The sequence below is a fragment of the Coregonus lavaretus genome (genome assembly GCF_964263955.1).
Source record: "Coregonus lavaretus genome assembly, chromosome: 37".
Classification (NCBI taxonomy): domain Eukaryota; kingdom Metazoa; phylum Chordata; class Actinopteri; order Salmoniformes; family Salmonidae; genus Coregonus; species Coregonus lavaretus.
In genome coordinates this window covers 2,206,082-2,231,909 of record NC_140024.1, presented here as the reverse complement: position 1 = coordinate 2,231,909, position 25,828 = coordinate 2,206,082, and the positions used below count along the sequence as shown (strand labels likewise).

General features: G+C 41.2%; 1 protein-coding gene across 1 annotated transcript in view; it reads right to left on the bottom strand.

Annotated features, from left to right (window-relative positions):
* LOC311111696 (protein kinase C-binding protein NELL1-like) overlaps positions 1 to 25,828 on the bottom strand; it is a gene marked incomplete at its 3' end in the record, with an annotated part of 508,863 nt that overhangs the window by 370,562 nt on the left and 112,473 nt on the right. Inside the window, exon 4 of the mRNA XM_084154490.1 lies at positions 5,593 to 5,763. Within this exon, the coding sequence (XP_084010616.1) occupies positions 5,593 to 5,763 (171 nt within the window). The remainder of the gene's footprint in view (positions 1 to 5,592; positions 5,764 to 25,828) is intronic.

The window sequence follows — 25,828 nt, the reverse complement described above, 5'->3', positions numbered from 1 at the left end:
GGAGGTCATACAGGCACGTGGAGGCCACACACACTACTGAGCCTCATTTTGACTTGTTTTAAGGACACATTACATCAAAGTTGGATCAGCCTGTAGTGTGGTTTTCCACATTAATTTTGAGGGTGACTCCAAATCCAGACCTCCATGGGTTGATACATTTGATTTCCATTGATAATTTTTGTGTGATGTTGTTGTCAGCACATTCAACTATGTCAAGAAAAAAAGTATTTAATAAGATTATTTCATTCATTCAGATCTAGGATGTGTTGTTTAAGTGTTCCCTAATTTTTTTTTAGCAGTAAACAGTGGGGAAAAAAAGTATTTAGTCAGCCACCAATTGTGCAAGTTCTCCCACTTAAAAAGATGAAATAGGTCTGTAATTTTCATCATAGGTACACGTCAACTATGACAGACAAAATGAGATTTTTTTCCACAGAAAATCACATTGTAGGATTTTTTTATGAATTTATTTGCAAATTATGGTGGAAAATAAGTATTTGGTCAATAACAAAAGTTTCTCAATACTTTGTTATATACCCTTTGTTGGCAATGACACAGGTCAAACGTTTTATGTAAGTCTTCACAAGGTTTTCACACACTGTTGCTGGTATTTTGGCCCATTCCTCCATGCAGATCTCCTCTAGAGCAGTGATGTTTTGGGGCTGTCGCTGGGCAACACAGACTTTCAACTCCCTCCAAAGATTTTCTATGGGGTTGAGATCTGGAGACTGGCTAGGCCACTCCAGGACCTTGAAATGCTTCTTACGAAGCCACTCCTTCGTTGCCCGGGCGGTGTGTTTGGGATCATTGTCATGCTGAAAGACCCAGCCATGTTTCATCTTCAATGCCCTTGCTGATGGAAGGAGGTTTTCACTCAAAATCTCATGATACATGGCCCCATTCATTCTTTCCTTTACACGGATCAGTCGTCCTGGTCCCTTTGCAGGAAAATAGCCCCAAAGCATGATGTTTCCACCCCCATGCTTCACAGTAGGTATGGTGTTCTTTGGATGCAACTCAGCATTCTTTGTCCTCCAAACACGACGAGTTGAGTTTTTACCAAAAGTTATATTTTGGTTTCATCTGACCATATGACATTCTCCCAATCCTCTTCTGGATCATCCAAATGCACTCTAGCAAACTTCAGACGGACCTGGACATGTACTGGCTTAAGCAGGTGGAAACGTCTGCACTGCAGGATTTGAGTCCCTGGCGGCGTAGTGTGTTACTGATGGTAGGCTTTGTTACTTTGGTCCCAGCTCTCTGCAGGTCTTTCACTAGGTCCCCCCGTGTGGTTCTGGGATTTTTGCTCACCGTTCTTGTGATCATTTTGACCCCACGGGGTGAGATCTTGCGTGGAGCCCCAGATCGAGGGAGATTATCAGTGGTCTTGTATGTCTTCCATTTCCTAATAATTGCTCCCACAGTTGATTTCTTCAAACCAAGCTGCTTACCTATTGCAGATTCAGTCTTCCCAGCCTGGTGCAGGTCTACAATTATGTTGCTGGTGTCCTTTGACAGCTCTTTGGTCTTGGCCATAGTGGAGTTTGGAGTGTGACTGTTTGAGGTTGTGGACAGGTGTCTTTTATACTGATAACAAGTTCAAACAGGTGCCATTAATACAGGTAACGGGTGGAGGACAGAGGAGCCTCTTAAAGAAGATGTTACAGGTCTGTGAGAGCCAGAAATCTTGCTTGTTTGTAGGTGACCAAATACTTATTTTCCACCATAATTTGCAAATACATTCATTAAAAATCCTACAATGTGATTTTCTGGATTTTTTTCCATCAATTTGTCTGTCATAGTTGACGTGTACCTATGATGAAAATGACAGGCCTCTCTCATCTTTTTAAGTGGGAGAACTTGCACAATTGGTGGCTGACTAAATACTTTTTTCCCCCACTGTATATATACAAAAGGGATGCAACATGAAAAACATTTGGTTTCTGTATCAACCTGTGGACTAATGAAAAATATACCAAAATATAGTTTGAGTGGAGTTCCCCTTTAAATGACATTAATAGTACTGCAGTTTAATTAATTTCTTTCTATTTTACGGAGAATTTTAATGGTTACTTTCCATTATTTAAAAGAAAATCTGTCATCTTAAACAGATAATTTATATTAATGTTTTTGTTGTGTTATTTAAGAAACCAATATTTCCCTCTCTTTCTGTAGAAAATCTCAAATATTATATTAAAAAAGGGTGAAAATACTGGCAGTTTCATAACATTGAAATTATTTGTTTTTTTTAAAGACAACATTCATGATGCAACATAACATCAATTGAACCAAAACTGAAATGATTGAGCAACAGTAAACTAAAAAAAAAATGCTGGGTTGTTTGGATGACCCAACTGCTGGGTTGCAGGCATTGATGCTGGTTTATTGAGATATGACCCAGCGGTTTAGATCAGAATACTGTAGGCGTGGCTTAGTAGTCATTCTGGTTCATCTGTTCTGTTACATTGTTATCACATGCTAAAGTTGAACAATGACAGTTTTGTAGCTTTAACCTTTTCACACAAACCAACAAACGGGTGTGATCATTCTACAGTGGTCCCTGCAGCGTACGCTCAAACCGGTGGGATTAGAATGCTTATTTAGAACATCCAGTTTCTATTGACGCAACAGTCAGCATTTGAGCTTGCCACAAAGTCCTTACAAAGTTATGTGACCTGTTTATTTTTGGATGCAATGTTCAGACATTCACAGAAGTAGCAACAGCATACACAATCATCCAAACACGAAAATTAGTCCTAGCGCTAACTGAGGAAAGATTGACATAACACAAGCGGTCATATTTAGATAAATCTCAGCTGAGAGAAACCACAATATGAATGAGCTAATAGCAATTGTTATTTATAATTCATCACGTCACGGGTGAGCTCAACATTGATCAAAATAATTGAGTAAAACACTTTCTAGAAATCAAAAGTAATCCGACGATGGGTAGTTTGTGTGCGCCGTCATGTTTGTTTTTTCGCGTCAACAGAAGATAATAAAAGGAGACAAGATGAGTTTGGTCTGTTTGCTGTATGCATATTGAAGGGGGTGTGTCATCTACGATCATTCACTTCCCTTAATTCACTTCCGGAAGTTTACTCGAAAGATAAGTGAACCAGTCCTTCACCTCATCTTTGGTCTGACAGACATTTCCGTGACACCCAGAATGCATTGTATAATGTCAACAAACATGGCGCCACACATAGCTGCCAAATAGTTTAGCATTAGCTCATTATAATCAGTACAACAAAATACCCAAAAAGTATTTTACACACATCATTTGTGTCCATTACAATCTATGCAATACTCTGAATGCATTATTTGTCACCTGTACTTGAAAAAGTGAATAAAACTGTAAATACATTATGCTCCATACACACAGTGGCTTGTGAAAGTATTCACCCCCCCTTGGCATTTTTCCTATTTTGTTGCCTTACAACCTGGAATTAAAATGGATTTTTGCGGGGTTTGTATCATTTGATTTACACAACATGCCTACCACTTTGAAGATGCAAATTTTTTTTATTGTGAAACAAACAAGGAATAAGACAAAAAAACAGAAAACTTGAGCGTGCATAACTATTCACCGCCCCAAAGTCAATACTTTGTAGAGCCACCTGTTGCAGCAATTACAGCTGCAAGTCTCTTGGGGTATGTCTCTATAAGCTTGGCACATCTAGCCACTGGGATTTCTGCCCATTCTTCAAGGCAAAACTGCTCCAGCTCCTTCAAGTTGGATGGGTTCCGCTGGTGTACAGCAATCTTTAAGTCATACCACAGATGCCCTCTCTTGGCAGGTTTGTTGTAGTGCCATATTCTTTCAATTTCTTAATAATGGATTTAGTGGTGCTCTGTGGGATGTACAAAGTTTCTGATATTTTTTTTATAACCCAACCCTGATCTGTACTTCTCCACAACTTTGTCCCTGCCCTGTTTAGAGAGCTCCTTGGTCTTCATTGTGCCGCTTGCTTCGTGGTGCCCCTTGCTTAGTGGTGTTGCAGACTCTGGGGCCATTCAGAACAGGTGTATATATATACTGAGATCATGTGACACTTAAATAAAGTCCACCTGTGTGCAATCTAACTAATTATGTGACTTCTGAAGGTAATTGGTTGCACCATATCTTATTTAGGGGCTTCATAGCAAAGGGGGTGAATACATATGCACGCACCACTTTTCACTTCACTAATTTGGACTATATTCTGTATGTCCATTAAATGAAATCCAAATAGAAATCCATTTAAATTACAACAAACGCAACAAAATAGGAAAAACACCAAAGGGGATGAATACTTTTGCAAGGCACTGTACTGTATGCTACAGTAGAAACGACAACACAATATACAGAAAATAAGGCACTTACTTTGATAGGAACACACACATGCCCAACGTTATTATTTGTAAGGAAAACAACAATGTAACAATGCGAGCGCCAGCCAGAAAATGTGCCAGTTCGTGCAAGACTGCGCAAATGTCTGCATACTTCATGTGCGGAAAAAATGGGGAAGAGGGAAATTTGTCCTGCTCAGTAAAGCCTCAAACATAAATTGTCCGCAACATTGAAATGGGCTACTTCTATATGAATTAATGAGGAGACGGAACACACCTCAATTCAAACTGTTGTTAGAAAATACAACTTGTTAAAAAGTTATTTGAAATTGACAAGTTGAAACATAGCCTATAGATAATTAGCAGGCAGTGCGTGTTAAGTGTCCTGTTGCGTAACAATCACATTTTGGAGCAGTGAGTGCATTCTAACATCACGTGCATAAAACAACTCACGCTGCGGCGACCGTTAGAGATATTTGGAACTCACATGTGAAAACGTTAATGAGACTCTCTGTGTGTGTGTGTGTGTGTGTCTGTGCGCGTGTCTCTCTGCGTGCATATGTGTGTACATAAGTATGTGTATGTGTAGATGTGACACAAATACATATCCCTACAGTCTACAGCTTGCCTCTCTTATCCCACACTGTCTGCAGCCTGTCACCAGAACAACAATAAGTGTTAACAAATATTTACCTTGATGAGCACACACTGCTTATCAGTTTTGTCACTTCTCGGGGACACTTGTGAGACTCGCTGAATGCTCAAAGGGAACATGGCAATTGGAGACAGCTGGAAATATCACAGCCTCTCAACATGCCCGTGTGTGTGTGTGTGTGTTTGTTTGTGTGTGTGGTGGAAGCTGTGGTGCTTGTGTGTGTATATGTATGTGTGCGTGTGTGTGTAACCTACTGCATGTGCACGAGTGCATTAGTGTACATGTGTGTGCATCCACCTGTGAGTTCCTACAGTGTTAGTTCAAAGCAGTATCAGCAGTTTCACCTCTGGTAACATCTTGCAAGCAAAGAAGCCATTTTAGGCTAAAGGTGACATGAGTGTTGTCAGTTATAGAAACACCTCTTCACCGCTGAGGTTCAAGCTGATGCTTCCATTGCCTGACTTTCAGTCTGTATTACTGCTTGTACTTGTAGGTAGCATGGAATGTACTTGTAGCACTAATGGAGTGGGGTAGATTGTATGTTACCCAATAGGTGTGCGTGCTTGCGCGTACATATGTTTACGCCTGTGTGTGTCTTTTACCTGTTGCAGTCGACATGCAGCAATAGGTGTGTAGCGCTGATGGTGAGGGCTATCTTGTGCCACTGGCCGTCGGCTAGTCGGTATGGGAAGGACTCTGAGCGAGGCTTGCCTTTGTAGCGGTAGTGGTAGCGGATCTCCTCCCTCAGCCCACTGCTCTCCAGCTCAAAGTAACTGCAGGGGAGGAGAGGGCAAAGGTTACAGGTAGAGTTCAGAGATCACCGAAGCGCTTACAGCCCCTGAGCAATATGGAGAAGGATTTAGCTTGGGGCTATGAGGTGATGCAATGGGGGAATGTGGTGTGTTAATATTCAACATACATACACTATTGGTCAAAAGTTTTAGAACACCTACTCATTCAAGGGTTTTTCTTTATTTTTACTATTTTCTAAATTGTAGAATAATAGTGAAGACATCAAAACTATGAAATAACACATATGGAATCATGTGGTAAGCAAAAAAGTGTTAAACAAATCAAAATATATTTTATATTTGAGATTCTTCAAATAGCCACCCTTTGCCTTGATGACAGCTTAGCACACTCTTGGCATTGGATATGATTTGGAAAGGCACACACCTGTCTATATAATGTCCCACAGTTGAAAATGCATGTCAGAGCAAAAACCAAGCCATGAGGTCGAAGGAATTGTCCGTAGAGCTCCGAGACAGGATTGTGTCAAGGCACAGATCTGGGGAAGGGTTCCAAAAAATGTCTGCAACATTTAAGGTCCCCAGGAACACTATGGCCTCCACCATTCTTAAATGGAAGAAGTTTGGAACACCAAGACGCTTCCTAGAGCTGGCCGCCCGGCCAAACTGAGCAATTGGGGGAGAAGGGCCTTGGTCAGGGAGGTCACTATGACAGAGCTCCAGATTTCCTCTTTGGAGATGGGAGAACCTTCCAGAAGGACAACCATCTCTGCAGCAATCCACCAATCAGGCCTTTATGGTAGAGTGACCAGACGGAAGCCACTCCTCAGTAAAAGGCACATAACAGCCTGCTTGGAGTTTGCCAAAAGGCACCTAAAGACTCTCAGACCATGAGAAACAAGATTTTCTGGTCTGATGAAACCAAGATTGAACTCTTTGGCCTGAATTCCAAGTATCACGTCTGGAGGAAACCTGGCACCATCCCTACGGTGAAGCATGGTGGTGGCAGCATCATGCTGTGGGGATGTTTTTCAGCGGCAGTGTCTGGGAGACTAGTCATTATCGAGGGAAAGATGAACGGATCAAAGTACAGAGAGATCCTTGATAAAAACCTGCTCCAGAGCGCTCAGTACCTCAGAAGGTTCACCTTCCAACAGGACAAGGACTCTAATCACACAGGCAAGCTAACGCAGGAGTGGCTTCGGGACAAGTCTCTGAATGTCCTTGAGTGGACCAGCCAGAGCCCGGACTTGAACCATATCTAACATCTCTAGAGAGACCTGAAAATAGCTGTGCAGCGACACTCCCCATCCATCCTGACAGAGCTTAAGATGAAGAATGGGAGAAACTCCCAAAATACAGGTGTACCAAGCTTGTAGTGTCATACCCAAGAAGACTCAAGGCTGTAACCAAAGGTGCTTCAACAAAGTACTGAGTAAAGGGTCTGAATACATACGTAAATGTGATATTGAAGTTCTATATTTGTAATACATTTGCAAAACAAATCTAAAAACCTGTTTTTGTTTTGTTATGGGGTATTGTGTGTAGATTGATGAGGAAATACATTTTAGAATAAGGCTGTAACGTAACAAAGTAGAAAAAGTCAAGGGGTCTGAATAATTTCCGAATGCACAGTATATGGATAATATCCCCTATTTACATGAAATGTACTTAGAAGTAGGGATAATTGGCATCTTGGAGCTGTTTGTTATCATAATGCCTGCATTAAAACATGTGAATAAAGTCTTTCATACAAAAAGCAAGAGGGAAAACAAGCCAGATAATAACGCACACAACAAAATAATAATCTAAAAAGACATTTGAGGTTCAACTGACAGGAGAAGAGTAAAGAAGAGAACAGGAGAGAACAGGAGAGAAGAGGAGAGAAGAGAAGAGAACCAAAGAAAACAGAAAAGAGTCGGCTGCCTGTCTGAAGAAGAAGACAACTAGAAGGAGAAAATTACAAAAGGACAGCAGGAGAGAGAGTGAGCTACCAGAGGAGAATGAGAGGAGGAGTGTGGGAGTGTGTCTCTAAAGCCGTCTGTCTCTAATCCTGTCCAGCATTGCACACACAGGGAGGAGCAGCACCATAAACCTTCAATGGGGCATAAGGACCCAGGCCCAGAACTCTCCTTACCCTCTGAACCTCCTACAGCTCCTGCCCTCCCCACACTGTCACTCAGGCTCTGATCAGACACGCTAAATTAAGAGCCAGGCGGCCACAGCCAGCACCCAGGAAACTGTAGCCAGCCAGCCGTGACATTTATTTTTCCTCAAAAACTGCTGCACACTGGCCCTTTGAAACAACCCCCAGCTTTCCGTTTCCAATCCCCAGACACCACCACACATGCAAATGCACATACGTAAGCACACACAGTACATTCATACACAAGGCCAGCGGGCAAAATTTGGCATGTGATGTCTTAATTCTGTCTGAGAAGACATCATATTCCCAGATTACAACCAACTGGTCCAGTACAACCAGGTATAGACACATTTTTCGCTTTCAAGATGTCTTGGGAAGGATATAACATTTTGGTTATCTGGTTGCTACACAGATGTTAGCAAAACTTCCTTATACAACCAGTATACAACCTGACTACGACCTCATAAAATATTTTATCTCTGAAACCCAGAACGGAAATCTCGGAGCAGATAATCAATTAAATTATGTGGGGAGAAAAGATACTAGAACGAAGCAGAGTGGTAGTTGACCCTAGAGATCTTCTCAGGTCCTTTTATAACATACTTCCATGTCGTCTTAATCAACAAATTACCTAAAAACACTTTCTAAACGTCAAATTATTTGCATGAACAGATTATCGCATGGAATGTACGTCATGATTATCAGCCAAAGAGCCGATTCCAACGGACTTTCTAACCCTACTTTTAAGATAGTGAAAAGCTGTTGTGTAACGTTTTGTTTGAACAAGAGCAGGAGAAAAGAACACCAAATTAAGTTTTATCAACTGCCCAAGGACCAGGTTGACCGGAATGGTCGGTAGTGGAAAGACATAGGAAGAAGAGGGATCATGATACAGAAAGCAGTGGATCATCTAGTAAAGAAAGCATAAAGAGGGCCAAGGTAGGAAGCAAGAGTAATGATGTGTTAGAGTGGAAAGTGGTGATAGTGTTTGATGAGACTACAGGGCCTCACTTACAACCTATCCGACTAACTAATGCCATAGAGAAAGAGGTAGGTGAAGTGAAATGAGCTTGGTTCATTGGAAATGGTAGATTGTTATATTGTGTGGTAGCCAGGCTCAGCAAGAGAAGATTCTGAAGATGGAAAAGCTTAATGGCAATAAGATTAAAAGCCATGTCCCTGGTGCTTATGCTAGATTGCCACAGTCATCACTGGGGTCCCAATATCTATGTCCACAGATGATAGGATTCCTTAGTTTCAATATTAGAGAATTTGTCCCATATGCACTGCAGTGTTTTAAATGCCAAAGAATGGGACATGTGGCTGCTCAGTGTAAAGGAAAGAAAAGATGTGCCATGTGTGGAGGGGCACATGATTAAGGTGAATGTGGAAGCAATATGAAGGTTAAGTGCTGTAATTTTGGGGGAGAACACAGTGCAGCATTTGGTGGATGGCAGGTACAGAGAGAGGCTAGAGAGGATCAGAGATATAGGACCCCTACACATCAGCTGGGCTAGACAATCTGGACCATTTATTTCTAAAATTAGCCGCAGAAATTGTCGCAACCCCTATTACTAGCCTGTTCAACCTCTCTTTTGTATCGTCTGAGATCCCCAGAGATTGGAAAGCTGCCGCGGTCATCCCCCTCTTCAAAGGGGGTGACACTCTAGATCCAAACTGTTACAAACCTATATCCATCCTGCCCTGCCTTTCGAAACTATTTGAAAGCCAAGTTAACAAACAGATCACCGACCATTTCGAATCCAACCATACCTTCTCCGCTATGCAATCTGGTTTCCGAGCTAGTTATGGGTGCACCTCAGCCACACTCAAGGTCCTAAATGATATAATAACCGCAATCGATAAAAGACAGTACTGTGCAGCCGTCTTCATTGACCTGGCCAAGACTTTTGACTTTTCAATTTCAATTTCAATTCTCGGGCCGACTCTATTCTCTGTGTATATCAATGATGTCGCTCTTGCTGCTGGTGACTCTCTTGCTGCTGGTAGAAGTTAAGGATTAATTTGGTTTTGAATTGTATTTTCATGGTAGTACAGAATTGGGCAGAACATGATTGATCGTACATTCCAGCAGAGTAGGTGGCGGCATGCACTTTAAACGTTTGTTTGCGGACCGCCATGATATCATAGAAGAAAAGAAGAAGAAGGACCAGGTTAGACGAACCACATGATTTCAGCCTATATTACGCCGCGATGATGATGGAAAGCTGTGGGCTCCGGTTATTCGATACATCCAGTGTTCAAGCGGTTCATCGCTGGTAAGTCGCTAACACTTGTTTGTATCTAACAAGCTATGTGTATTGCGTAAAGCTTGCTGTAGTCAGCTTGTAGTAAGGACTAGTGAGCAGTATCAATCCAAATAACAGCTATAATATTATTCTGCATTTGGATATATATGCAAACCTAGAGATTCCATCAAATAGGTGTAGATATCGCCATAGGCTACTTTGGGCCATTTGGTAGGGTTGTCTCCCCATCTGTTCTCCGGAAAGTTAAAAGTATATATAAGAAAGCCAAAAAGAATCAAGTTTTCTAAATACCTAGACCATTCAAGGGTAGGCAAATACTGGAAGTAGTTACGTGACATATCTAAGACAAGCAAATTACTGTAGATCGAGATGAACTTCTCTCACTAACCAGCCAGCTAACATCAGCTCTGTAACAGGTGAAAAAGCTAGCTGTAAACAAACAGTGACAAATGTAAAATGTGACAGCTTTACTAGCTTTACTGTCAGTGTTAGCAGGTTGGGTAACAAATTAGAGTGGCAGAATAAGTGTCATGAAAATAATTTGTTGTTGTGACAGCCAAGTATGTAAATAAACGACACGTGAGGCTGCTGAAAACGTTTATTGAAATGACACAAAAGTGTCAGTAGTTTGCTTAGGATGATACTAAAGTTAGGCTAATTACATGGGAGTCATAGGCAGCATTCCTCCTCCTCCAAACACGGTGAGTTGAGTTGATGCTAAAGAGCTCAATTTTGGTCTCATCTGACCACAACACTTTCACCCAGTTCTCCTCTGAATCATTCAGATGTTCATTGGCAAACTTCAGACGGGCCTGTATATGTGCTTTCTTGAGCAGTGGGACCTTGCGGGAGAGGTGAGATCTTGCATGGAGCCCCAGGCCGAGGGAGATTGACAGTTCTTTTGTGTTTCTTCCATTTGCGAATAATCGAACCAACTGTTGTCACCTTCTCACCAAGCTGCTTGGCGATGGTCTTGTAGCCCATTCCAGCCTTGTGTAGGTCTACAATCTTGTCCCTGACATCCTTGGAGAGCTCTTTGGTCTTGGCCATGGTGGAGAGTTTGGAATCTGATTGATTGATTTCTTCTGTGGACAGGTGTCTTTTATACAGGTAACAAACTGAGATTAGGAGCACTCCCTTTAAGAGTGTGCTCCTAATCTCAGCTCGTTACTTGTATAAAAGACACCTGGGAGCCAGAAATCTTTCTGATTGAGAGGGGGTCAAATTCTTATTTCCCTCATTAAAATGCAAATCAATTTATAACATTTTTGACATGGGTTTTTCTGGATTATTTTGTTGTTATTCTGTCTCTCACTGTTCAAATAAACCTACCATTAAAATTATAGACTGATCATTTCTTTGTCAGTGGGCAAACATACAAAATCAGTAGGGTATCAAATACTATTTTCCCTCACTGTATCTAGGCAAGCCAAAAAGTGTTAACTGTAGTGTCAGTTCATTTTCAGGGTCATAGTACTTCAGTACTGGTGCTTTGTCAATGGTGTCTTTGATCTTGAGGAACACCTGTTCGTACGTCTTAGTCCAATCCCACAGATTTTATTTGTGTGGCAGCTGTCTCAGTAACACACAGTTGTCAACTCCCTTCTTAGTGAGAGACTGCTAAGAGAGCATAACCTGACATTAGACAAATATTCAGATATAGGGATATGTAGAGCTGCTGAGTGGTCACGTGAGAACAGTACATTTTTTTAAGGTAATACAGTTGAGGAAGTACATGCAATGAAACATAAAGCGAAGAAAGAAAAGGACCAATATGAAATCTCAGGCATATCCTGTGGGAAAACACATGAGAGGAATAAAAATAAATGCCCAGCTTTTGGAAAGCAGTATAAAAAGTGTGGGCTGGACAATCATTTTGCTGTGCATGTCAAAGCAAGGGAAAGGCAAATCATTGCATAACGTGACTGAGACAGATGAGAAATATGAGGAGATTCTGAGTGTTACTACAGAGACTGTAAACACAGTAAAGGACAGTACAGACAAGAGACCTAGTCAGTTGTTTGCAGCAATACTCATTGACAAAGAATTGGAGAGATGTCAGTTAGATTGTAACATACTCTGTTTCACGGAATCATGGCACTCTCCGGATATACTGTCCCCGTCCATACAGCCAGCCGGGTTCTCGGTACATAGAGCAGACAGGAATAAAGAACTCTCCGGGAAGAAGAAAGGCGGTGGTGTATGTTTCATGATTAACTACTCATGGTGTGATTGTAATAATTTACAGGAACTCAAGTCCTTTTGTCCACCTGACCTAGAATATCTCACTATCAAATGTCAACCGTATTACCTCCCAAGATAATTATCTTCAGTTATAGTAACAGCCGTGTACATTCCCCCTCAAGCCGATACCACAACGGCCCTCAAGGAACTACACTGGACTTTGTGCAAACTGGAAACCACATATCTTGAGGCCGCATTTATTGTAACTGGGGATTTTAACAAAGCAAATTTGAGGAAAACACTACCGAAGTTCTATCAACACATTCCCTGTAGTACTCGCGCTACAAAAACTCTCAACCATTGTTACTGGCTACAAGGCCCTCCCCCGCTCTCCCTTCGGCAAATCAGATGACTATTTAATTTTGCTCCTCCCTTCCTATAGGCTGAAACTCAAACAGGAAGTACCCGTGCTAAGGTCTATTCAACACTGGTCAGACCAATCAGAACCCATGCTTCAAGATTGGTTTGATCACGCGGACTGGGATATGTTCCTGGTTGCCTCTGAGAATAACATTGACGTATACACGGACACGGTGACTGAGTTCATCAGGAAGTGTGTAGGGGATGTTGTTCCCACTGTGACTATTCAAACCTACCCAAACCAAAAACTGTGGCTAGATGGCAGCATTCACGCAAAACTGAAAGTGCGAACCAACGCAATTAACCAAGGCAAGGTGACTGGGAATATGGTTGAATACAAGCAGTGTAATTATTCCCTCCATAAGGCAATCAAACAGGCAAAACATCAATATAGAGACAAAGTGGAGTTGCAATTCAATGGCTCAACATGAGATGTATGTGGCAGGGTCTACAGACAATCACGGATTACAAAGGGAAAGGTTGACCAGATCTGACACAAAATATGTCAGAGATGAGAGAGACACAGGTCCAAATTGGGTCGGATCTGTATCAGACCCAAATGAATCCGAAACATAAGAAATGCAGTTTCTATATAGTTCGATGGAGAATATTATGAGGTTTTCAAAAATGTTTTCCTTATTTCTGTTTACCAAATATTTGAGTAGGATTATTTTTTTTACATGATGATTGCGTGCCAGACATCAGCGCATAATTCAGTTTTGTCCGTAACTAGGGCTCTAAAGTGTGACCAAACATGCAATCAATATGTGTTGTTGTGTGACCTTGAGTTTTATTTCAGGAGCACCGTGCGACAAAAAACATTATCGTACATAACAATCTGTGCATAACAATATTTCACTGCAACACTCTTCTCTACAATGCTCAAACAAGACAGGCTGAAAAAAATCACCCAGATAATAATTGTTGTGATTAGGCTTCGCTTTACCTCAGCCTCCGATAGAGTCCTCTCTCTCACTCCTGCGGCTGCCTCGGCCACACACAAAGCCCTGCCCGGCCGCCGCCTGTCACTCAACAGGCACACAGACAGTTCTTCCACGCTGTGCCTGTTTCTCTCAGCATGCACTTAACAGATTCTCCCAAAACATCAATAAGATGCTGGATATGAATCCACATATGTTTTCTCTATTATAATATTAGTTTGTGTATCTTAATTTCTGCAAAACGCCAGTTAGTTAATCTAAGGAAGCTGGCATGTGCCTAAATAATGCTAATCTTTAATTGCTTTTTTTTACTTTTTTACTTTTAATAACCGTTTAATCAAAACTCTACATTTAACACATTTACCAACATCGTAGTTTTTTCCTCGCTCAACTTTTTTCATTAAACTTTTTTCACCCTTTCACGCTTTAGTACCTCTTCATAGCCTGGCTCGGTTGTTGGTATAACAACCGAGCCAGGCTATGAAGAGATCAACTCATACAACGCTCTCTATAAAACTACTAAAGGAAAGTGCTAATTTCCAGCGTATGAGTGTGACTCCAATTGTTGGCTAGTAAATGCTGTAATTGGACGTTTTGTATCCCCCACGACTACAGACACTGGGGACAGGCCTGACACAGCTCTGAGAGGCTACACCGAACACAAACACGCAGCCGGGCCGGTGCGTAGAAAGGAACAGCAGGCGACCTGCCACTGATAACCGACCCAGACATCACCACAGTTGTGTGGGGGGCTGGTGGGGGCGTCCGCGGCCATGGAGGGAGCACCTAAGTCCCCGGCAGAGCCGGGAAATGTTGGTTCCCTTGGACTGTCGGCGTGCAGCAGTGAAAACTCATTTGAATCTGCTGGGGACTCCTGAGCTAATAAATGTATAACATGTGACATGTTCGTTGTTGTCACGGGGAAAGATCCGATGGATACCTTCATTTATGAAAAATTTATTGAACTTGATGCAGCTAAAGAATGGATTATTACTCTTCATGACGAAATAAAAAATCTGACCAAGTGACTGAATAAGGATTATATGAGACTATCGGCATCTTTAAATGCTTCCTATCAAAACATCCTAGAGGATCATAGTGGGACCTTCCTGGACTATGGTCAATTTCAGCCACTGCACCCCTCTACTAGCTTGAACCAGAAAATGGCTGCTCACTGTTTGACTCCAGGTGAGCGTAAATGGATGTGTGTCAGAACCAGAAAGAAGGAGAATAATCGCTCTCTGCGCGTCTGAATTCTTCCTCCGCGTCCGGATTTAAGACTTTCAAATCACTTTGAGCCCCTTTACCAGCTGTCCTCTGCCAGGAGCTTGGGTGTTCCCTCCATGGCTGTGGATGACCCTCCAGCTACCTCTCCCTGTCCTAGTCAATCAACTGCCTGGGCACAGCCTGGACCACCACAGCCCTCCTCCGCTGGCCCATGCTCTCTGGATTAGAGCTCTGTCCCTTTGGCGATTGTGGCCTGCACGCAGCCGGCGTCTCAGCAGCCCTCTTCTCAGGTGAGTTCTGTGTCTCTGGCCTCGCAATCTGCTTCGAGACACGGCAGAGGCCGGATCATTCCGGCGATTGTGATAGGGAGTTCGATGGTGAGGCATATATCTGTACCTGGGGCAAAAGTTCAGGATATCACCAGGTTGATTCCTCAGGCTGTGAGTCAGTCACAGGGGGCTGATACTGTCATGGTTCATGTGGGGTCAAATTACATTATGAAGGGCAGCTCACAACAGCTGAAGATGGATTTTAAAGAACTGATTGGGTCACTACTTGACACCAACGAACGCCCTATAATATCTGGCCCTCTGCCCTCCCTAAATCGTGGCATTGAACGGTTCAGCAGACTTTTAGCCCTCCATTACTGGCTACGAGACTATTGCAGCTCTGTGGGTGTAACATTTATTGACAATTTTGATACCTTCTGCAAACAAAGCTCGTATTATAAGGAGGATGGGATCCACCCAAATCATTTGGGTTCCTGGATCCTTTCACAGTATTATTAGGTTATAACATTTACAGAAAAGACAGAAATGCCAATGGGGGCGGTGTTGCGGTCTCACGTTAAATACTGTAGAAGTAATATGGCTACAGGTTAACCTGCCTCACCTAAAGCCCATTCTGGTGGGAAGCTGCTATAGACCACCAAGTGCTAACAGTCAGTATCTGGATAACATGTGTGAAATGCTTTATCACATATGTGATATCAATAGAGAGGTGAACTTTCTGGGTGATTTAAATATTGACTGGCTTTCATCAGGCTGGCCATTTAACAGAAAGCTTCAAACTGTAACTCGTGCCTGAAACCTGGCTCAGGTTATCAATCAACCTACCAGGGAAGTTACAAACAGTACAGGAATGAAGTTGTCAACATGTATTGATCATATCTTTATTAATGCTGCATAAATGTGTTTGAAAGGAGTATCCAAATCCATTGAATGTAGTGATCACAATATAGTAGCCATATCTAGGAAAACCAGATTTCCAAAGGCTGGGCCTAATATTGTGTATAAGAGGTCATACAATACGTTTTGTAGTGATTCCTATGTTGCTGACGTGAATAATATTTGTTGGTCTGTGGTGTGTAATGACCAGAAACCAGACGCTGCACTTGACACATTAATGAAATTGCTTTTCCCAGTTACTAATAAGCATGAACCCATTACGAAATTGACTGTAAAAACCGTTAAATCCCTGTGGATTGATGAGGAATTGAAAAACTGTATGGTTGAGAGGGATGAGAAAAAAGCGATGGCAAATTGGTCTGGCTGTACAACCGATTGGCAAATGTATTGCAAATTGAGAAACCATGTGACTAAACTGAATAAAAAGAAGAAGAAACTATACTATGTAACAAAGATCAATGACATAATGAATGATAGTAAAAAGCTTTGGAGCACCTTAATGAAATTTTGGGCAAAAAGGCAAAAAGGCTCCATCATTCATTGAATCAGATAGCTCATTCATCACGAAACCCACTGATATTGCTAACTACTTTAATAATATTTTCATTTGCAAGATTAGCAAACTTAGGCATGACATGCCAGCAACAAACGCTGACACTACACATCCAAGTACACTACCGTTCAAAAGTTCTGGGTCACTTAGAAATGTCCTTGTTTCCAAAAGAAAAGCCATTATAAAAAATAAAAAAACATCAAATTGATCAGAAATACAGTGTAGACATTGTTAATGTTGTAAATGGCTATTGTGGCTGGAAACGGCTGATTTTTTATGGAATATCTACATAGGCGTACAGATGCAGCAACTATCAGTCCTGTGTTCCAATGTAATACAAGTTTATCATTTTAAAAGGCTAATTGATCATTAGAAAACCCTTTTGCAATTATGTTAGCACAGCTGAAAACTGTTGTGCTGATTAAAGAAGCAATAAAACTGGCCTTCTTGAGACTAGTTGAGTATCTGGAGCATCAGCAATTGTGGGTTCGATTACAGGCTCAAAACAGCCAGAAACAAAAACTTTCTTCTGAAACTCGTCAGTCTATTCTTATTCTGAGAAATTAAGGCTCTTCCATGCGAAAAATTGCCAAGAAACTGAAGATATCGTACAAAGTCCAGTGTCTGTGTTCTTTTTCCCATCTTAATCTTTTATTTTTATTGGCCAGTCTGAGATATGGCTTTTTCTTTGCAACTCCGCCTAGAAGGTCAGCATCCCGGAGTCGCCTCTTCATTGTTGACGTTGAGACTGGTGTTTTGCGGGTACTATTTAATGAAGCTGCCATATTATTCATTAGAGATTTTTTTTAGATTTACAACATTAACAATGTCTACACTGTATTTCTGATCAATTTGATGTTATTTTAATGGACAAAAAATTGCTTTTCTTTCGAAAACAAGGACATTTCTAAGTGACCCCAAACTTTTGAATGGTAGTGTATATCTGACCAGATTTTGAAAGACAAACATTGTAATTTTGAATTCCGTAAAGTAAGAAGAGGTGAAAAAATTCTTATTGTGAATCAACAATGACAAGCCACCGGGGTCTGACAACTTGGATGGAAAATTAATGAGGATAATAGCGGACAATATTGCCACTCCTATTTGCCGTATCTTCAATTTAAGCCTACTAGAAAGTGTGTGCCCTCAGGCCTAGAGGGAAGCAAAAGTTATTCCCCTACCTAAGAATAGTAAAGCCCCTTTTACTGGCTCAAATAGCCAACCAATCAGCCTGTTACCAACCCTTAGTAAACTTTTAGAAAAAATTGTGTTTGACCAGATAAAATGCTATTTTACAGTAAACAATTTGACAACAGACTTTCAGCACGTTTTAGGGAAGGTAATTCAACAAGCACAGCACTGACATAAATGACTGATGATTGGCTGAGAGAAATTGATGATAAAAAGATTGTGGGGGCTGTTTTGTTAGACTTCAGTGCGGCTTTTGACATTATCGATCATAGTCTGTTGCTGGAATAATGTATGTCTTATGGCTTTACACCCCCTGCTACAGTGGGGGAAAAAAGTATTTAGTCAGCCACCAATTGTGCAAGTTCTCCCACTTAAAAAGATGAGAGAGGCCTGTAATTTTCATCATAGGTACACGTCAACTATGACAGACAAATTGAGAATTTTTTTCCCAGAAAATCACATTGTAGGATTTTTTATGAATTTATTTGCAAATTATGGTGGAAAATAAGTATTTGGTCACCTACAAACAAGCAAGATTTCTGGCTCTCACAGACCTGTAACTTCTTCTTTAAGAGACTCCTCTGTCCTCCACTCGTTACCTGTATTAATGGCACCTGTTTGAACTTGTTATCAGTATAAAAGACACCTGTCCACAACCTCAAACAGTCACACTCCAAACTCCACTATGGCCAAGACCAAAGAGCTGTCAAAGGACACCAGAAACAAAACTGTAGACCTGCACCAGGCTGGGAAGACTGAATCTGCAATAGGTAAGCAGCTTCGTTTGAAGAAATCAACTGTGGGAGCAATTATTAGGAAATGGAAGACATACAAGACCACTGATAATCTTCCTCGATCTGGGGCTCCACGCAAGATCTCACCCCGTGGGGTCAAAATGATCACAAGAACGGTGAGCAAAAATCCCAGAACCACACGGGGGGACCTAGTGAATGACCTGCAGAGAGCTGGGACCAAAGTAACAAAGCCTACCATCAGTAACACACTACGCCGCCAGGGACTCAAATCCTGCAGTGCCAGACGTGTCCCCCTGCTTAAGCCAGTACATGTCCAGGCCCATCTGAAGTTTGCTAGAGTGCATTTGGATGATCCAAAAAAGGATTGGGAGAATGTCAGATGAAACCAAATTAGAACTTTTTGGTAAAAACTCAACTCGTCGTGTTTGGAGGACAAAGAATGCTGAGTTGCATCCAAAGAACACCATACCTACTGTGAAGCATGGGGGTGGAAACATCATGCTTTGGGGCTGTTTTTCTGCAAAGGGACCAGGACGACTGATCTGTGTAAAGGAAAGAATGAATGGGGCCATGTATCGTGAGATTTTGAGTGAAAACCTCCTTCCATCAGCAAGGGCATTGAAGATGAAACGTGGCTGGGTCTTTCAGCATGACAATGATCCCAAACACACCGCCCGGGCAACGAAGGAGTGGCTTCGTAAGAGTAAAGCCAGTGTGTCTATGTATGCAGATGACTCAACACTATACACTTCAGCTACCACAGCGACTGAAATGACAGCAACACTTAACAAAAAGCTGCAGTTAGTTTCAGAATGGGTGGCAAGGAATAAGTTAGTCCTAAATATTTCAAAAAATAAAAGCATTGTATTTGGGACAAATCATTTACTAAACCCTAAACATCAACTAAATATTCTAATGAATAATGTGGAAATTGAGCAAATTGAGGAGAATAAATTGATTGGAGTAACCCTGGATCGTAAAGTGTCATGGTCAAAACAGATTGATACAACAGTAGCTAGGATGGGGAGAAGTCTGTCTATAATAAAGCGCTGCTCTGCATTCTTAACAGCACCATCAACAAGGCAGGTCCTACAAGCCCTAGTTTTGTCGCACCTGGACTACTGTTCAGTTGTGTGGTCAGGTGCCACAAAGAGGGACTTAGGAAAATTGCAATTGTCTCAGAATAGTGCAGCACAGCTGGCCCTTGGATGTACATAGAGAGCTAACATTAATAATATGCATATCAATCTCTCCTGGCTCAAAGTGGAGGAGAGATTGACTTCATCACTACTTGTATTTGTGAGAGGTATTGACATGTTGAATGCACCGAGGACACCCATCCATACCCCACAAGACATGCCACCAGAGGTCTCTTCATAGTCCCCAAGTCAAGAACAGACTATGGGAGGCGAACAGTACTACATAGAGCCATGACTACATGGAACTCTTTTCCACATCAAGTAGCTCATGCCGGCAGTAAAATTAGATTAAAAAAACAGATAAAAAAACATCTTATGGAACAGCGGGGACTGTGAAGTGAGACAAACATAGACACATGCATACAAACACACAATAACATACGCACTATACACACATGTACACATGGATTTTGTGTTATAGATATGTGGTAGTAGAGTAGAGGCCTGAGGACACTTAATATGTTGTGAAATCTGTTATGAATGTATTGTATTGTTTTTAAATGTATAACTGCCTAATTTTTGCTGCTAATGGGGATCCATAATAAATACCAACGCTAATCGCTAACTAGCTAGCTGCCTAGCTAAATTACATTTATCTAAATGCACTAGCTATGGCAAAGCAAACGTTAGCTCTAATATAGGTTGCTACCTGTGGTTGTGTATAAAAAATAATTAAATAAAGGTGCCATATCACCATGTTGTATGGGCAACGGCATGTTTTGAATCAGATAGCCTATTCTAAAATCTTTGTCTAAATATAACATCTATGCATCTATTGAAATGCTATCAGGGTCCCCTGGGAAACGCTGACCAGCACTTTGGTTGATACCATGTCATAACCCCTACCTGGCTTTATCATTTGTTTTCACCCCAAACAACACCAATCATAGAATTAGAATAATAGTTATATTTATATGATTCCAACAGTTCACCCAAGTATTTTGATCTATCACTAGTCAAATCGCAATATTTTGATTGAAAAATCTCAATTAGATGTTTTTCCTATATTGCCCTACCAATCTGGTAACTTTACCATTATGCAAACATTTGGTGGCACAGAAAGAAAGAGAAAATTTTTAAGTTCTTCAGAAGTGCTTCAAACGTAAGTAGGATTCATATAGGCCCAATGTAGACAATATCTCAATCAATTAAAATAATATATATTTCTGGTGCTCCTAACTTTCGGTCAAGTCTATGGGCCAAATGTCCCCTCCCCATCCGAAATTCGAAAGACGCTGACACCTGTTAAATCATGATTTGTCCAACTTATCAGTAAAGAAAAACCAACGCACTGGAACAACAGTTAGTCATTGCATCGCACATTCTTTTGACAGACATTACAATACTAGGGCACCATAAAATCTGTTAGAATTTGTTAGAACAAGTTGTTTTCTTGTAGACATTTTCCTGGTCAAATTTTTTCAGTCCATGTCAATGCATAAATCACATCAGAAGACAATTCTTTAGTGTAATTCCCTTTTAACTGCGCACCTAGCGAGAGAGGAATGTATTTGGCTAGCAAAGTTTCTGTACTGCACATGTGATGGCAAGGTTTGCGAAACAAAATGCTAATCATGATATCATTCTGCCAGGAAAGCAGAGAACATTTAATTGAAAAGGTTTTCATTAGCGGTTATCATTAGCATCCCTAACTGGCTACAGTGATAGACAAATGTGCGCACCACACAGACAGGGGCATCCCATGTCGTTGGTTCTTTAGAAAGTTGCAGAAAATACGAATCACAGATGCATTATTTTCATATCTTGTGAGAAACTTGTACAAATCAATTAATTGTATTTTAAGTTCAAAATATTTAATTAATCTTATACATTCATATTTTTGAATATTGCTGAAATCATTGTTAATGTCTGGATTCCGTGATTCCGTCCTCATTCTTTTTTTAGGGCCCTACTATACCATTACGATACCAGTTATGTTACATAGTCTGTCCATGAGATACTATAAAATATGTCACAATTACATTATAATTTTTTTTAAACCCATTGGGAGATATATTGCACAAAATGAGTATATTTAAAACACAATAGCCCACATACAGTGTAGGATGTTTCTCATGAATAAGCTTTTATCAACAGTATATATAGTGCCTTGCAAAAGTATTCATCCCACTTGGCGTTTTTTCTATTTTGTTGCATTACAGCCTGTAATTTAAATGTATTTTTATTTGGATTTCATGTAATGAACATACACAAAATAGTCCAAATTGGTGAAGTGAAATGAAAAAAATAACTTGTTTGAAAAAATTATAAAAAATAAATAATGGAAAAGTGGTGCGTGCATATGTATTCACCCCCTTTGCTATGAAGCCCCTAAATAAGATATCGTGCAACCAATTACCTTCAGAAGTCATATAATTAGTTAAATAAAGTCCACCTGTGTGCAATCTAAGTGTCACATGATCTGTCAGATTATCTCAGTATACATACACATGTTCTGAAAGGCCCCAGAGTCTGCAACACCACTAAGCAAGGGGCACCACCAAGCAAGCGGCACAATGACGACCAAGGTGCTCTCCAAACAGGTCAGGGACAAAGTTGTAGAGAAGTACAGATCAGGGTTGGGTTATAAAAAAAATATCAGAAACTTTGAACATTCCACGGAGCACCATTAAATCCATTATAAAAAATTGAAAGAATATGGCACCACAACAAACCTGCCAAGAGAGGGCCGCTTTCAAAACTCATGGACCACGCAAGGAGGGCATTAATCAGAGTGGCAACAAAGAGAACAAAGATAAACCTGAATGAGCTGCAAAGCTCCACAGCGGAGATTGGGGTATCTGTCCATAGGACCACTTTAAGCCGTACACTCCACAGAGCTGGGCTTTACAGAAGAGTGGCAAGAAAAAAAACATTGCTTAAAGAAAAAAATAAGCAAACACGTTTGGTGTTCGCCAAAAGGCATGTGGGAGACTCCCCAAACATATGGAAGTATGTACTCTGGTCAGATGAGACTAAAATTGAGCTTTTTGGCCATCAAGGAAAACGCTATGTCTGGGGCAAACCCAACACCTCTCATCACACCGAGAACACCATCATTATCATGCTGATCATGCTGTGGGGATGTTTTTCATCGGCAGGGACTGGGAAACTGGCCAGAATTGAAGCAATGATGGATGGCGCTAAATACAGGGAAATTATTGAGGGAAACCTGTTTCAGTCTTCCAGAGATTTGAGACTGGGACGGAGGTTCACCTTCCAGCAGGACAATGACCCTAAGCATACTGCTAAAGCAACACTCGAGTGGTTTAAGGGGAAAAATTTAAATGTCTTGGAATTGCCTAGTCAAAGCCAGACCTCAATCCAATTGAGAATCTGTGGTATGACTTAAAGATTGCTGTACACCAGCGGATACCATCCAACTCGAAGGAGCTGGAGCAGTTTTGCCTTGAAGAATGGTCAAAAATCCCAGTGGATAGATGTGCCAAGCTTATAGAGACATACCCCGAGAGACTTGCAGCTGTAATTGCTGCAAAAGGTGGCTCTAAGTTTTGACTTTTGGGGGGGGTGAATAGTTATGCACGCTCAAGTTTAAATCAAATGATACAAACCCCCCAAAAATCAATTTTAATTCCATGTTGTAAGGCAACAAAATAGGAAAAATGCCAAGAAGGGTGAATACTTTCGCAAGCCACTGTAACTATAGCCTTTACTGTGAGGTGCTAATTTGTATTTCATTTCACTACATCTTTATCTTAAAAGCCCATACATGATGTAAACATTAAAGGTATGCTCCTGAATGGAGAAGATTAATAAAAGAGAAGATGAAGGAGGGATGAATGAGATAAGCTTTAGTTTAAACCCAGAGCACACGCTTTTATGAGTCCCTCAAGCCCAGTCCAGTTCGATCCGATTCACTCACTTCAGAACTCATTATCACCATCGAATGAATGACCCCTGTTCCTCTTCAACTGTTTCCATAGCAACCCTGGCACCATCCTGTGCTAGAAATAGTGTTACTCTTAAAAATAATTAACTCAGAGCAAATTAACTAGCATTACATTAGTGTTTTTTTTGTTCTGATTCAATCGGCAGGATTGTCTGAATATGGGCCAGCGGGATAAATACTGTAAATACAGCAAATTGTTTTAAATTGTTTTTTTTGTCACGTTTCGTAAACAACAGGTGTAGACTAACAGTGAAATGCTTACTTACTGGTCCTTTTCCAACAACGCAGAATAAAGATAAAGACACAATCCATTTTTTTTTTATAGTGACACAAGGAATAAATACAATGTCAATCATAAATAACAATAACGAGTAAAAATAACATGGCTATACAGTATACAGTGATTACCAGTACCGAGTGGATGTGCAGGGATACGAGGTAGTTGAGGTAGCTATGTACTGTACATTTGAAGTCGGAAGTTTACATACACCATAGCCAACTACATTTAAACTCAGTTTTTCACAATTCCTGACATTTAATCCTAGTAAATATTACCTGTCTTAGGTCAGTTAGGATCACCAATTTATTTTAAGAATGTGAAATGTCAGAATAATAGTATAGAGAATGATTTATTTCAGCTTTTATTTATTTAATCATATTCCCAGTGGGTCAGAAATGTACGTACCTACACTCAATTAGTATTGGCAATGGTGATTGCGTCGTCCGTGAATCTGTCACGGTGGTAGGCAAATTGGAGAGGGTCAAGTGTATCGGGGAGGGAGGAGGTTATGTGGTCTTTGAGTTGCCTCTCGAAGCATTTCATGATGACGGGAGTTCTACGGGTTGGTAGGCGTTCAGTTACTTTCCCTTTCTTTAGAAAGAGGCATGTTAGTGGACATCTTGAAGCAGGTGGGGATAACGGCCTGAGCAAGAGAGAGATTGAAAGTGTCAGAAAACACATCTGCTAGCTGGTCTGCACATACACTGAGGGTGCGGCTAGGGATGTCGTCTGGGGCGGCAGCCTTGCGAGGGTTGACACGTTTGAAGAATTTATATGCGTCCTCTGTGGAGACCGTAAGCAAGTAGCCCTCGTTGTCCTCGGGGGCTCTTCTCGGTGGCTCAGAGACTAGCTCTAAGGATACTTTGCGGTATTTTGTATTTTTTTGTATTATTTTTTACATTATTAGCTCAGAAAGTGTTTTGTATCATTACATAGAGCCGGGAAAAACTATTGGATATCAGAGCGGCGGTAACTCACCAGCATTACGACCGGGAATACGACTTTCCCGAAGCAGATCCTTTGTTTGCTCTCCCCAGGGCAATTTAACTGAATCCAGCGGCTGACCCAAAACATCGCCGGTGGAGGAGGAGAGGCACTCGGAGTGGCCTGCTGGTTTGACTTAGGAGGCGCACACACCACCCCCACCGCTAATACTACTCGCTAATGTTCAGTCTCTGGTTAACAAGGTTGACGAGCTCCGGGCAAGGATTTCTTTCCAGAGAGACATCAAGGCCTGTAACATACTTTGTTTCACGGAAACATAGCTCTCTGGGGATATTCTTTCGAAATCGGTCCAGCCAGATGGGTTCTCAGTTCATCGAGCAGACAGGAATAAATATCTCTCCGGGAGGCAGAAGGGCGGAGGTGTGTGTTTCATGATTAACGGCTCATATTGTAATTGTAGTAACATACAGGAACTCAAGTCCTTTTGTTCACCCGACCTAGAATACCTCACAATCAAATGCCTACCGTATTTTCTCCCAAGATAATTTTATTCGGTTATAGTCACGGCCATGTATATCCCCCCTCAAGCCGATACCACGACGGCCCTCAAAGAACTTCACTGGACTTTATGCAAACTGGAAACCACATATCCTGAGGCTGCATTTATTGTAGCCGGGGATTTTAACAAAGCAAATTTGAGAACTAGGCTGCCGAAGTTCTATCAACATATCGACTGTTGTACTCGCGCTGCTAAAATCCTCGACCATTGCTATTCGAACTTCCGGGATGGATTATAAGACCCTCCCCCGCCCTCCTTTCGAAAAAATCTGATCACAACTCAATTTTGCTCCTCCCTTCCTATAGGCAGAAACTCATACAGA